This window comes from Erythrolamprus reginae, chromosome 1, assembly GCF_031021105.1.
Source record: "Erythrolamprus reginae isolate rEryReg1 chromosome 1, rEryReg1.hap1, whole genome shotgun sequence".
NCBI lineage: Eukaryota > Metazoa > Chordata > Lepidosauria > Squamata > Dipsadidae > Erythrolamprus > Erythrolamprus reginae.
This window is the reverse complement of record NC_091950.1, coordinates 51676001-51690235: the sequence shown is the minus strand read 5'-3', so window position 1 is coordinate 51690235 and position 14235 is coordinate 51676001. Positions and strand designations below refer to the sequence as shown.

The 14235-nt window shown below is 37.4% G+C and overlaps 1 protein-coding gene across 7 annotated transcripts in view; it reads left to right on the top strand.

Moving 5' to 3' along the window:
- Window positions 1–14235, top strand: part of EVL (Enah/Vasp-like) — a 196908-nt gene that overhangs the window by 20414 nt on the left and 162259 nt on the right. For 3 of the 7 annotated variants that reach the window (XM_070752355.1, XM_070752346.1, XM_070752409.1), the window contains exon 1: window positions 7942–8089. The exons of 3 other annotated variants lie outside the window; for them this stretch is intronic. In XM_070752355.1, the coding sequence (XP_070608456.1) occupies window positions 8067–8089 (23 nt within the window). In that variant the 5' untranslated portion in view covers window positions 7942–8066. Of the gene's footprint in view, window positions 1–7876; window positions 8090–14235 lie in introns of those variants that run through there. One more of the 7 variants, XM_070752383.1, reaches the window with a different exon arrangement.

Genomic DNA, 14235 nt, shown 5'->3' with positions numbered 1-14235 from the left:
ATAATAATAATAATAATAATAAGAAGAAGAAGAAGAAGAAGAAGAAGAAGAGGAAAAAAAAAAAACAACAGCAGCAGCAGCAGCAGTAGCAACAACAATAACAGAGTTGGAAGGGACCTTGGAGGTCTTCTAGTCCAACTAATAGTGTAGGAAACCCTACACTATTTCAGACAGATGGTTATCCAACATCTTCTTAAAAACTTCCAGTGTTGGAGCACTCACAACTTCTGGAGGCAAGCTGATCCACTGTTCTAATTGTCAGGAAATTTCTCCTTAGTTCTAAGTTACTTCTCTCCTTGTTTAGTTTCCATCCATTGCTTCTTGTTCTATCCTCAGCTGCTTTGGACAATAGGTTAACTTCTTCTTCTGTTCTTTGCTTTGAAGAATAGGTTAACTCCTTCTTCTTGCCACAAACTCCTTCTATTTATCTATCAGTAAATATGCATATCTTTAATACGCTATTATAAATCCTAACGTTTCATTACTTATACATTTATCTATTAGTAAATATACATATCCTTAACAATCATACTTATAAAATCCTACATTCATTTTTCACTACACATTAGTATATACATTTATATATCCTCTTTCTTCTTTCCATTCTTTCTTTCCAACCAATCGTAAAACAAATTCCAGACTTCAAAGTATTCTTTTTCTGATTTTACACTATTGTTAATTTGTCTAATTCTGCACATTTTAAGATTTTCCTAATAATACCACAGACCTTTGGGAATTGGGTGGCATATAAATTAGATAAATAAATAAGTTAGATAAATAAATCATGTCAGTTGGTACATCACCATGTTTCCAATATTGTGCCAGAGATATTACCGCTGTTAGTATGTACAAAATGATATACTGGTATTTCCTTTCAATTTTTTGATCAAATATTCCTAATAAAAATACTTTTGGTTTAATTTTCTGTTCTGTTATTACTTCAAGCCATCTATGTATTTTTTCCAGAATTTTTTTATTACTGGGCAGGTCCACTACATATTTTTTTACAAGCACAGGGCCCATCCTTTTTTTTTTTCCTTTTTGATCAACCAAATATCAATGTATTGCTTGTGACAGGAATTGACTGAGTGGCTTGTTACTTGAGCCTGACATCATGAGAGAGCATGACTTACTCAAAGTTACTTAGCTGGCTTCCATAGAATTCATAATCTCCCAGTTTCTAGCCTGGTACCTTCACTACTATTAGATCAAATTGGCTCTCTCAGTTTACACATACATGATATACTGTATGTACATAGTAGCAATGCATAAAGCACATTGGTATCACTGGGCTTTTTTAAAAAAATGTACAACCTCATATTTTTGGTGGGAGAAATGCATTTCCTTTTGCCTCTGGACATGGTTTATATCATGGCGACATCATAGAAATGGTGAAAGAGCTATAAGAATAATTTTAGAAGACTAGGAAAAGCTACTACCTGGAAAGCAGACAGACAAGAGATTTCTCAGCCCATAGAAGGAATAGGGATAGAGTACCATTTATCAAAAGTATAAACAAATTTAATAACTCGTCACCTTCTTTAAAGTTCAAAATATCTCTTCATCCCATATCTCATATCTTATCTATAAACAAATCCTTAGAAGTATTTTCTAATTTCATTCTTCAAACATTCCTTCACTATTTTCACTGTTATATAGTATTATTGGTATTTTGCAACTTGTAAACCTTTACCTAATTTTTTTAGTCCTCTCTAGGGTCCATTCAATTGCTTACCTTAGTTTTGAGTTGTAAAAACCAGATAGAATGTGTTTCCCATGAGGAGCTGTTTGTACTTACGTAATTAAGCCTAATATGTTGAAAATTTTTACAATATTCCAGTTTTATTAGGACCCTTAGTCCATTTATAACTTTATGAGACCAAAATCCTTAGCTTTTTGCTATTTATTTCACATTCTTTAAATTTTTAAGTTTACGACACAAATTTTCTTTTACTCAGGATTGAAAGCAGACTTATCCAGCATTTTCAAACTTGTTTTTCTGAATGACAGGTGAGATTTGTGAAATTAGTGTCTCTTAAAAATCTCCACTGTGGTTGCAAACAGGATATCTAATCCTTTTGTTTTCTTAGTCAGTGGTTTATCTCCTGCATCAGCCTTTCTAGTCAGTGGTTTATCTCCTGCATCAACCTTTCTAATGCTGCAACCCTTTCATATAGTTCCTTACGTTATGGTGACCCTCAATCATAAAATATTAGGAAACTCAGGGATGGGTTCTAACTTAACTCACTGCAGGTTCGCTTCTTCCTGGGCTGTATGGCTGCACCATGTGGGCATGCCAATTAAAAAAACTGCAATCCCCCCTCCCCCCCCCCAAAAACAAGATGGTGACACATGTGCAGTGCCGGAAATTCAGCTTCTGTGCATGCTCAGAAGTTCCCATGGTACAGATTTTTTTTTCCAGTAGTGTATTTGCATGTGGGTAGACCCACCTGGAGACAGGTAGAGGAGCGGTGCATCATCAGATACATCAGAAATAAATTCAATAGAATGGCTCCTGTGTTGAAGAAATTTCATTGATGATCAGTAGGCATCTATGCTCAGTTTAATTTAACCCTACATAGCTTGGAATCTATGTACTTGCAATGCCATATTAATCCTGAGTCCAGGATTGCTCTTGATCCCGCTGCGAAAATGTGGGATTGAAATTAAAATGTAAATATACAGTATGTTCATGCATTTGAGCTCTACAACAGGCTGCTTGAATTATTTGATAAGATCACATTTCTTCTAACTTGCTTTTATCCATTTTTCCCATAACTAAAACTGAAATTACTTTGACCTGTCAAATTAACCTGGGGACAATCAATACATATATTTAAAGTCCACTTTTAATTACATTTTATCTATTTGTCCTTTATGGGCAAGAAGACAGGATAGTGATGGTGATGGTGATAATGATGAATAATGATGATGATGATGGAGGAGTGAGGAAGGAGGAGTTGTGTTCACAGGGAGTTGAAATTTGCTACGTCTTTTTTTGTAGAAAATAGAATGTAACAATCTGACATGCTAGCTGGCCTGTAGCAACAATTTGGTAGAAAATAGCAAATTGTGTGGGATATGTTATTAATTGCCTCTTGGTGGAAAAAAAAATCTTGGTCATCTTGGAGTACCTATTGTTTTCTTTGATGTGGAGCTACAGTTGTGTTATTCCATTTCAGATTGCAAAATGTCATAATGCTATTTATTTATAAGAGTATTTATTAGTTGCTAAGAATATCATTAATTTATTGTATCAGAAAATATCAATTGGAAAATATTTATAAATCCTACAAATTGGAGATTTGTAGTTCCATCACAAATGACTTTATTGCCTAGCGATAAAACCCTAGTTCTGTATATATTATTTTTGAAGTAAAATAATAATTAAACTGCAAATGTAGCCTGATACAAGTTGAGTCAGATCTGTAATATAAAGTGCTGAATATGTAATAGCTGAAAATCCAGGGTGGGAACCAATGGTTTGGTTTTTTTTAAATCTGCAGAGGAATATGATCTTACATGCCAAAACCATTAAATGAACCTCGAGAATCTGTTAATTTTGAGAAGTTAGAGAGAGAAATTAAAAGATCAAGCTGAGACATATCTGTATAAAAGCTTTGAATTCTTTGCTCTGCAGCTGACAGTTGTATTAAACCATCGTTCTGGTTTACATTAAACATTCTAATTTGGCTATGTTGTGTCTGAAAGTGTCTAAAAGTGCTAAAATACAGAGGAAATCACATTGATTGTTACTGGCATTAAAAGGAAAGGTGTAATCAGATAATGGAAGCTTTCAAATGTGCATCACGTGCATTACATACATGTAAAAAATATTCCCTGCCATTTTGGAGCCTATAACCATCACTGCAGGTGCCATTAGTTGAGGATTTAGAAAACTGATTGGGTGATGAGCCTGGTATGATGTCTGGGAACATTGGGAAGCAAAACAAAAGAAAAAAAAGGAGAAGAAATTGGTGAATGACCAAAAAAAAAAAAAGAAATAAAAGAAATAAAAATGAATAGATGATTCAGAAGGGTAGTGATTTTAAGCATAGTGAAGTGAATTATTATTATTATTATTATTATTATTATTATTATTATTATTATTATTATTATTATTATTATTATTATCATCATACGCTGCCCCGCTCCGAGGACTCGGGGCAGCTTACAACATATTAAAAAATAGTATACATCGAGATACAGTTAGTTTGAATTAAAAGTTACATTTTAAAAAGTTATATTTAAAAACTAAAAAAACCCTATTAAAAATACACACATATCCATTCATACAAACTCATTATACATTCATGGCCAGGGGGCAGAGTCTAATAACCCCAAGCTTGATGGCATAGGTGAGTCTTTAGACTCTTTTGAAAGGCGAGGAGGGTAGGGGCAATACGAATCTCCAGGGGGAGCTGATTCCAGAGGGCCGGGGCCCCTATAGTCTAGGCCCTTCTCCTAGACAAGTGACATTGTCTAGTTGATGGAACCTGTGGAAGCCTGACTCTGTGGGAAAGCCAACAATCTTTCTAAAGGTGTTTTTGTAAGAAATTTCATATTTGAATTATTATAGTGATTAGATGATGTTGTTCTATTTGTGTGTGAGAGACCTTACAAGATCCCTTGGCCGTAATACGTGACAATTAGAAAAATATACTGTAAATCAAATTCAAAACTGTAGTATAGATTTTTTTTCTTAGATGAAGTTCAATGAACATTGTCAAAAAGCGTGACAAGGTTGCAACCTTAAACCTTTCAATTGGTCAAATTTTGTCGGCAGTTGACTTCAAAGGAACTGAATTTAGGATTGATGGAGATCCTTCTTTTTTAATATGAATACCAGCATCTTTCAAAGCTTTTTGGGTACAGTTGGTATTTTGGAAATATTCCCAAAATGATTTCCTAGATAGCCTTCCTTTTTTCTCTTTCTGCACATTGCAATACCTTGACATTTCTAATACCTTGCAAATAAATAAGATTTCTTTTTGCAGACCGCCTGCCTCTTTTTTAAAAAGCCATGCTTTTAATAATGAATGCTGCTCATGTTTGAAAGTTTGTTCCTCTGGCTGTATGTTGTCTGCTAAACTAGAATGTTCCACATTGCTCCTTGTATTGTTGCTAGGCAGACAAGCTTTTCCCTGTCGCATATTTCAATTCCTAACGCTTTCGACTTCCTCAGTCAGTGCTGCTTTTTTCAAAATGTGACTCTGCTGGTTTGGTCCTTTTCAAGTCACACCAGTTGGTCTGTTCTGATTCTATCACAATTTAAAACATTTCATTTGCTGAATAGTAAACATATGTTAAACATTCACAGTTTCTGTGTCATAATACGATGAACTGGCTCACATAACATGGTAAGACAATGTCTTGAACCACAGACCCTATTTTATATGACAGTAAAATAGCATGTTATGTGAATCTTGCCAATTGATCACATTTTTGTGATTTTTGATAGCCAGAGTCTAAAAAAAATTGCACTGGGGAAAGCAGGAGCAGAAGGACGAAGAAGGTCTCTCTATAGCTCCAGCCATTTTAATCTACTCGTGCAGCTTGAACAAATTAATGGAAGATAATGCATGATGTCTGTGGGGTTACCACACATCTGGGATTTCCTGGACAAATCTTTGTTTTAGACATTGAACTCTCTGGAAAACTAAAAATAGCAAAATATCTAGCATCCCCCTTTTTTAAAAGGGCTTGGCGAGTTTTAGAAAGAGCAGGTTCGCTTAGTCGTGAGGGGAAGAACAATACTGTAGTGATAATTTGATTTTGCTTCCTCTGATCTGGAATGTTTTTGATGCAACAATATGTTGAGAACAGGAGTGGCTGCTAGTGATTGATGCACAATACACCTCATGGCCCCCAGGGTTCGTATGGCAAGAGTCACACCTGGGCTATGTTGAATTATTTCTCAACTATTCCCCTCAGATACATTGCCTTGAGTTTTGCGTGTGAAAGCTGTTTGTTTGGCTAATACTATAGTGTGCCAGATTTGCAGAAAATAAATCAGATTTTGCCTTTGCTGAAGAGGGGTATAGCGGTCTTCTGTCTAGGTTTGATCTGTACCCTATTCAGGTGTTACCTCCCCAGTTTCAATCCAGCATGAGAGTAATCAAGAGCAGCCATGTTTTGGTTAAATATGCTTGAAATAGAAGTGTCTGTTTTTATACTTACAGTACAACTGTCTCCTGGAGGGTGGGGTGGCCTTTGGATATTATATACATGCATGCTTGTGCTTCCATGGGAACCAGAACTTTGTACTACCTTCCAACTCAGATGGAAGCTGCTGTAGACAAATCAAATTACCCCCTTATTTATCTATTCATTCATTTGTCCAATACACAAATACATAGGAAGAAAAATAGACATGTGATAATATAAAAGAGGGTGAAAGTGGGCTTAGAGGAGAGGATATATGAAAGGAAGAGAATATATAAGATAGGTAAAAGAAAGGAAAGACAATTGGACAGGGGACGAAAGGCACTCCAGTGCACTTATGTATCCTTATCCCCCCCCTCTCTTTATTTATTGGATTTATATGCAATAGATTTTTTTGCAAGAGATGGGAGAGTTTAAATATGATAACTCTGTTACTTCCAGATTTAGAACCACATCCTTGAATATTAGCTGATGAGGTACAAATGTAGGGATGTCCATATTAGCCATCAATAGCCATCAGATAGTTTACTCCAGAGTGCTGATTTGTGTCTTCCAGCTAAACCCTTGCTAATTTGGCTTCCTGGGAATATTGGATCTGCCTGTTATCAACTGAGACCTCTGGCTTCTCAGAGTCAATGTTAAATGCTAAATAATTATGAAAATTCTAGACCAATTTAGTTAGACCAATCTGCAGAGAGGGGCGGCATACAAATCTAAATAATAATAATAATAATAATAATCATAATAATAATAATCATAATAATAATAATAATAGCATGAGCCAGTGAAAGTGGTCCCAGTGGTACTTGGCACGCTGGGCGCAGTACCAAAGGATCTCAGCGGACATTTGAAAACCATCGGAATTGACAAAATCTCCATCTGTCAATTGCAAAAGGCCGCTTTACTGGGATCGGCAAACATAATTCGCCGCTACATCACGCAGTCCTAGGTGCTTGGGGAGCACCGACTGGTGATGAAATACGAAATCCAGCATAGTGATCTCGTTTGCTGTGTTGTACTGACATAATACTACTACTACTACTACTAATAATAATAATAATAATAATAAAAATAAAATAATAATAAAAGGCATCTGGTTACTTAATCCTGATGGATGCACTGGTTCTCAAACTTGACCCCATAACTATTGGATTGTAGTTCCTATTCTCCCTAAACATCACTCTCTGTTTCAGAGATGAATGAAATTGAATTTTCTAATATTGTTTCGCAACAAAATAAACTGTTAGTTTGCTGTGAGACTGCAACGCTTTAGGGGCTCAGACTAGTTTTTCCAGCTCTACCTGGAGTTGCCTTTTCATGCAGGTGTATGCAGATTTAAAGCATTTAACATAGTACATTAGGTAATATTTACTGCCATTTTTCTACATAAAATATCTATGATTAAAAAAATACAATTAAAATCCTGTCCCACAATGTTGGTTTGTGTAACTCCAGTAAATCCTGTTGAATTGAAGAGGAACCTTATTTGATTCCACATTTCTTTCTCTTCTGTGAATAAATGCATTTTTTTATTTTTTCAAAAAATGCAATCCTGCCCCCTCCCCACTTCCCACCACAAAACGAGAGATGCTGTTTAGTAAGTATGGCATGGATTGGCTTGAATAATAAAGATATCAGCCTGTATTATTAGAGTATGCTGCATTAATCAGACTTGCTGGAATGATCACATGGTATTCTATCGCCTTTCCCTGCGAGCTGCTGCTTGTCAGCAGCTGGTTGAGCTGCAGGCTGCAGGCCAATATCTGCAGCCCCTTTTCTTCCAGAATCTTTACAGCCTGCTGCTCTTGGTGATGCCTGTGGCTTGGCCAACTAAATGTTTCTCCTGAGATTTATCAAGGTTATCTCGCAGACTTCAAGGCCTCTGTCCTATTTCCTAGGCCATGTATGCATTTGAAGAATTCAGGTAGGCTGTGCTTCATACATCAGCATGCTTGGCTTTTTTTGTTCCTGGGATATTTCCGCTGGGTAATGTCAGGCTGCTTTTACGGTTGCAAAAGGCTTCCGAAATGCAAGAGGGATTTTTGCCTTCATCTTAAAATTGCAGCTCTTCCGTACTGTTTGGGAGGTGGGTGTGTCAAAGATGAGATGCAGGTAAACAATAGCTAACTGCATGATGAAGTACATAGATGAGTAATAAGCTTCTTAAGCCTTACTGTAATTTTTGTCACTGCTGTTGCCTGAAGCTGCAAGTGTAATCTAGAGTTATAAAAAGATGGTGTTCTGTCAGGAAAAATAAAAAAGCATCTTTGCTATCTTTGGTGTATGAGAAATGCTTCTGCTTAGTAAAGAATGCAGATTATGAGAGTTAAGGAGCAAAATATGCTTGGATCACATATAGGAATAAACTGGGCAGCTTCTGCACCACATACATGTCTGCTTCTTGTGGCTTCATTGCTGCAGGATTTCATTGATACCACTTAGTAAAAAAATAAAATGCTTTAGATACCACTGCAGGGATTTTGTGTAAAAATATAAACTACTCTATATTTAATGGATAATGGATAAGTAGAAAAAAATATAAGAAGTATTTTATTTTTGTGACCTTTGGATAACTATTCAGCCTTTAAAATGTCTATTTAATTATCAAATCTCAGTGTTATTCTTAGCCTACAACTAAATGATGTAGGGATGTATTACACTAAAATATTTAGTTTTTAAAAACTTACTGTTTTAGATGCATCTATTAATTTCTTGAAATTATTGAAACTTATTGGTAACAATAATGAACATTTCCTTCTGTGTTATATTTTATTTGGTTTTGTCATAATGTCATTTTATTGTGACATTATGTAAAAAGCTAACTTGATGTCTTTTTTGCATAAGAGATGCAGATTGTTTAACTGAACACCGGTCTAAGAGGGAAGTATGGACTTTACTTATAAGGATAGCATGATTAACATAATTTGATGTCAGATATAATATTGGTGATATCTTTGCTCTGGTCTCACATCTTTAACAAAATATTGATCATACCTAATTCTTAATTCCTGAAAGTGTGGCATCAGTGTTTGTGGAGTTTAGGATAAAAAACAAGAAGAAACATGTGCTATTTAATAAAAACAGGAAAATCACCATCTTGATAACAGAAGGATTTTACTAGAAATCGGTGCAGTGCTGTATTGTAACTGCATTGTTATGAGAGTGCTAGCAAACCTTGCAGAGGGCCAATTACTGTCACTAAGTTACACTGCAAATAGAGAAGAAGCACCAAACCTAGTGTATTTTTGTGTTGTCATCATGCACAGATGAAGACCCAGTGATACAAAAGTGGTTTTCATCATGATACTCAGATTAGTCTCTTAGATAAAATATATAGAAGACAAAACATTATTATCTGCTGATCGCCTCAAACAAGATTAGCGTTTACCTAGTTGTCTTGGAGCAATTTTTTAAAAATTACAGAGGTTTATTTTGGGTAAACAGTATCTCATTTCTTTAGTAACTACTAGTAATGTCACCCAGAATCATCCATATGAGAGCCATCGTGGGGCTTCCTAGATTCGCCCACGTTTCTGCAACACTCCGAGGCCTGCACTGGCTGCCGATCGGTTTCCGGTCACAATTCAAAGTGTTGGTAATGACCTTTAAAGCCCTTCATGGCATTGGGCCAGAATACATCCGGAACCGCCTTCTACCGCACGAATCCCAGCGGCCGATAAGGTCCCACAGAGTTGGCCTTCTCCGGGTCCCGTCGACCGAACAATGTCGTTTGGCGGGCCCCAGGGGAAGAGCCTTCTCTGTGGCGGCCCCGGCCCTCTGGAACCAACTCCCCCCAGAGATTAGAACGGCCCCCACCCTCCTTGTCTTTCGCAAATTACTTAAGACCCACCTTTGTCGCCAGGCATGGGGGAGTTAAGTTATCCTTTCCCGCTAGGCTACTACAAGTTATGCATGGTATGTTTGTGTGTATGTTTGGGTTTTTTTATAATAAGGGGTTTTTTTTAGTTGTTTTTATTAATTGGATTGTTCATGTTGTTTACCACCATTGTTAGCCGCCCTGAGTCTGCAGAGGGGGGCGGCATACAAATCCAATAAATAATAATAATAATAATAATAATAATAATAATAATAATAATAATAATAATAATATAATAATAATAATAATAATATCATCACCTGGTCATTGTTGAGGTGTTATAAAAACCTGTCCCATTATTTTGAATTAATAATAAAACGGAGTTGGGTGTCTTTAGAAGGAACTACAAGGAACTAGCATTGATGTCACTATAGTCACCAGCTTAGTATTTTTTCATTCATTTGATGTCATGATTATATATTTACACTTCCATAAGAATGTGAACGTTTCTAAACTACAAATAATTCTTCATCAGCCAACATGTACAATTACTGATTCAAATTGAACATAATTAAGAATGAAAACGTTATTTGCTACTGCATAAGCAGCATTTTAAATAGGATTGATGTTATTGAAAACAAATTTTACCAAATATTCATGAAGATGTAATTGAAATAAATGTATATTATTCCTTTACCGTTTTATTTTTACATTTTCCTTCTCATTGCAAGTTTAAGAGCGGGATCTTTCTGTCCTTGCGTGGGGATAGCCTTTTTCAATTCGTTACATTTCAAATGTGTTGGAATACACCTTCCATAACTCTACCTTCAAGAGATGAAAAAATGTGGAATTCAGATGAGAATTATATCAAATAAAATGAAAAGCCTAATTATAGTATAATATTTTTAATGTTTTTAAGTGGGTGGATCCTTTGACAAATAAATCTATGGATATCAAAACACTACCATCCTCTTTGGTTATGCAGTCATCCTCTAGTTGAATTCATCGAGTTAAATATTCAGGGAAAGAAGAGTTAGAAATTAGTCTAAGAAACACCCATCTTTCCCTCTTTCACTAGTTCTCTTGTTGATTGGCCTTCAGTTGTGTTGCCTTTAACTAGAAAACTAATTGCTGGGATAGAAAGTAGCTCTTAAGGTGCAAGATTGAAGTCACCTAAAACCAACATTTAATAGGAGGTGTGTATTATTTCTGAAGATTTAGTGTGTAAACTGTGCTTGATGTCTTTGCGACTGTCTTCTAGATACCAAATCTGTTTTTTTGAAATGAGCCCTGTATTCAGGAATGACTTGTGGTAGATAGAAATGAAAGTATTGGATTAAAATCACTAAAGTGGGAATGCTTTTATAGGTTAAAGGAATCAGTGCCATTATATCTTTAAGGCCGTGATGGCAAACCTATGGCCATATCTGAAGGCATGCGAGACATTGCCCTATGTCAGCTCCTGTGCACATACTGTATACATGCTGGCCAGCTGATTTTTGGTCATCCGGAGGGTGGGGGAGGCTGTTTCCACCCTTTCCAGGTTTCAGGAAAGCCTCCGGAGCCTGTCGATGGTGAAAAAACGGAGCCAGCAGGCCTACAGGAATTTTGGAAATGAACTTCATGTAGGGCCAATGGCCCATTTTTCATCAGCGACTGGCTTTAGGAAAGTCTCTGGAACCTGTAGATGGTGAAAAATGGGCCCAATGGGCCTATGTGGGCCCGTTTTTCACCATCCACAGGCTCCAGAACTTTAGTGAGGCCTGCGTGCATGCGCAGGGGGGCAGCACAGTGGGTTGTCCGTGCATCCATGGGGGTTGCGTTATGGGTGTGGGCACACAGTGTGCACTATTGCGTACACGTGAGTCCTTTTGGTGCCGGAGCAAAAAATGGTGCGCCATTACTGGCTTAAGGTATTACAATGCTACTTAATAGGTTGATTATAGTGTTAGCTAAGTGTTGCAGAGTTTCCTGATTCTTTGGATATTCACAATGTAAAGTTTATCCAAAGCATTTGGCTAGCTTCCAAATGAGGTCATTATATCTGTCTGCTCTGCAGCTTGATGTACACTCTTCGGTTTCCCATCTTAATAAGTTAATGGATTTCTCTGATTTTGTTGTGAAAATCTAGTATTTGATGATGTGAATTTTATGAAATACGCAACATTGAAAGCAGATTGTTTAATTAATCAAATAATTAGTACACCATATTTATTTTAAAGCAGATAACATCAGTTCATACCTATGGCTATTGTGCAGATATTAAATTTATGGTGGCTAATGAATTATTTCTGCTTCTCCTTTTACATGACATTGTCTCTATCACATTGAAATTGTTGATTTTTATCATTCAGTGGCCTTTTCTAAATCCAATTCAGCCTTCGGAGAAGGGCGGCATATAAATCGAATTAAAATGAAAACATAGAAACATAGAAGATTGACGGCAGAAAAAAGACCTCCTGGTCCATCTAATCTGCCCTTATACTATTTCTTGTATTTTATCTTAGGATGGATATATGTCTATCCCAGGCATATTTAAATTCAGTTACTTTGCGTTTACCAACCACGTCTGCTGGAAGTTTGTTCCAAGCATCTACTACTCTTTCAGTAAAATAATATTTTATCACGTTACTTCTAATCTTTCCCCCAACTAACCTCAGATTGTGACCCCTTGTTCTTGTGTTCACTTTCCTATTAAAAACACTTCTCTCCTGAACCTTATCTAACCCTTTAACATATTTCAATATTTCGATCATGTCCCCCCTTTCCCTTCTGTCCTCCAGACTAGACAGTCTTTCCTGATAAATTTTATGCTTAAGACCTTCCACCATTTTTTGTAGCCCGTCTTTGGACCCGTTCAGTTTTATCAAGATCTTTTTGTAGGTGAGGTCTCTAGAACTGAACACACTACAGTGATACCTTGTTTTACAAACTTAATTGGTTCCGGGACGAGGTTCTTAAAGTGAAAAGTTTGTAAGATGAAACAATGTTTCCCATAGGAATCAATGGAAAAGCTATTAATGCGTGCAAGCCCAAAATTCGCCCCTTTTGCCAGCCGAAGCGCCCGTTTTTGCGCTGCTGGGATTCCCCTGAGGCTCCCCTCCATGGGAAACCCCACCTCTGGACTTCTGTGTTTTTGCAATGCTGCAGGGGAATCCCAGCATCGCAAAAACGAGCACTTCATTGGCAACGGAAGTCCGGAGGTGGGGTTTCCCAGCGAAGGGAGCATCAGTGAAATCGCAGCATCGCAAAAACACCGAAGTCCTCGAAACCCCACCTCCGGACCTCTGTGTTTTTGCGATGCTACAATTTCACCAAAAAAATTGAAAAAAATAACAGTGATGGCGAAGCATTTTTGGCTTTGGTGCCAAAAGAGTGCATGTGCCTGCAATAACATGTGTGCATGTGCCCACACCCATAACTCAATGCCCTTGCCCCCATGCATGTGTACTGCCCCTCATGCATGCACACAACTCCCCCACAACACCCTTCCCCCGCATGCCCACAAGCCTCACTGGAAAGTCTCGGGAAAGTCTCCTGGGAAAGTCTCCTGAAGCCTGGGAAGAGCCAAAACAGCCGAAAAGAAGGCCAAAAATCAGCTGGCCAGAGTGCGCATTCACAGTGGAGCTGACATAGGGCAATGCCTTGTGTGCCCTCAGATGTGCCACCTGTGGCATGCGTGCCATAGGTTCACCATCTCTGCTATAAAAATGCAAATGAAATTGAAAATTAGTGTATCTGAGATAACAATCACATGCTGTAAATCCAGATAGAGGTCATATCCTTTGAGTCAAATGGCCTGTTTTGTAAAACAAGTTTAGGATTAGACCCTCACACACACTTCATTTGGGAACTGAAATATTAGATTAGATTAGATTAGATTGCCTGAAGTTGAGGGCCAGGAAGCACTGGCCTTGGTTTTCCCTTTCCCTTGGGACTGCTATGAGTAATCTCCCACTCCACTCACGAACTCCTCCTATTGCTTTGACACGTCTGAAAAATCAAGGAGTTAGAGAGGCCACGACTTGCCGGGGAAACACTGATGAAAAGGGTGCACCAATTTTGGAGTGCATTTTCCCACAAGTGCTCCCTCTGTTAGCAGCCTTTCCACTGTAACAAAACCGAATCCCGTTTTTTCTTTTCCTTGAAACCAAGATTGTTTCCACCTCATATTCTTCCTTCCCATCCACAATCAAGAATAGGAGTGGGGGATCCTGGGATCACAGAGCACTTGAAGGGACTTCTTTGGACGT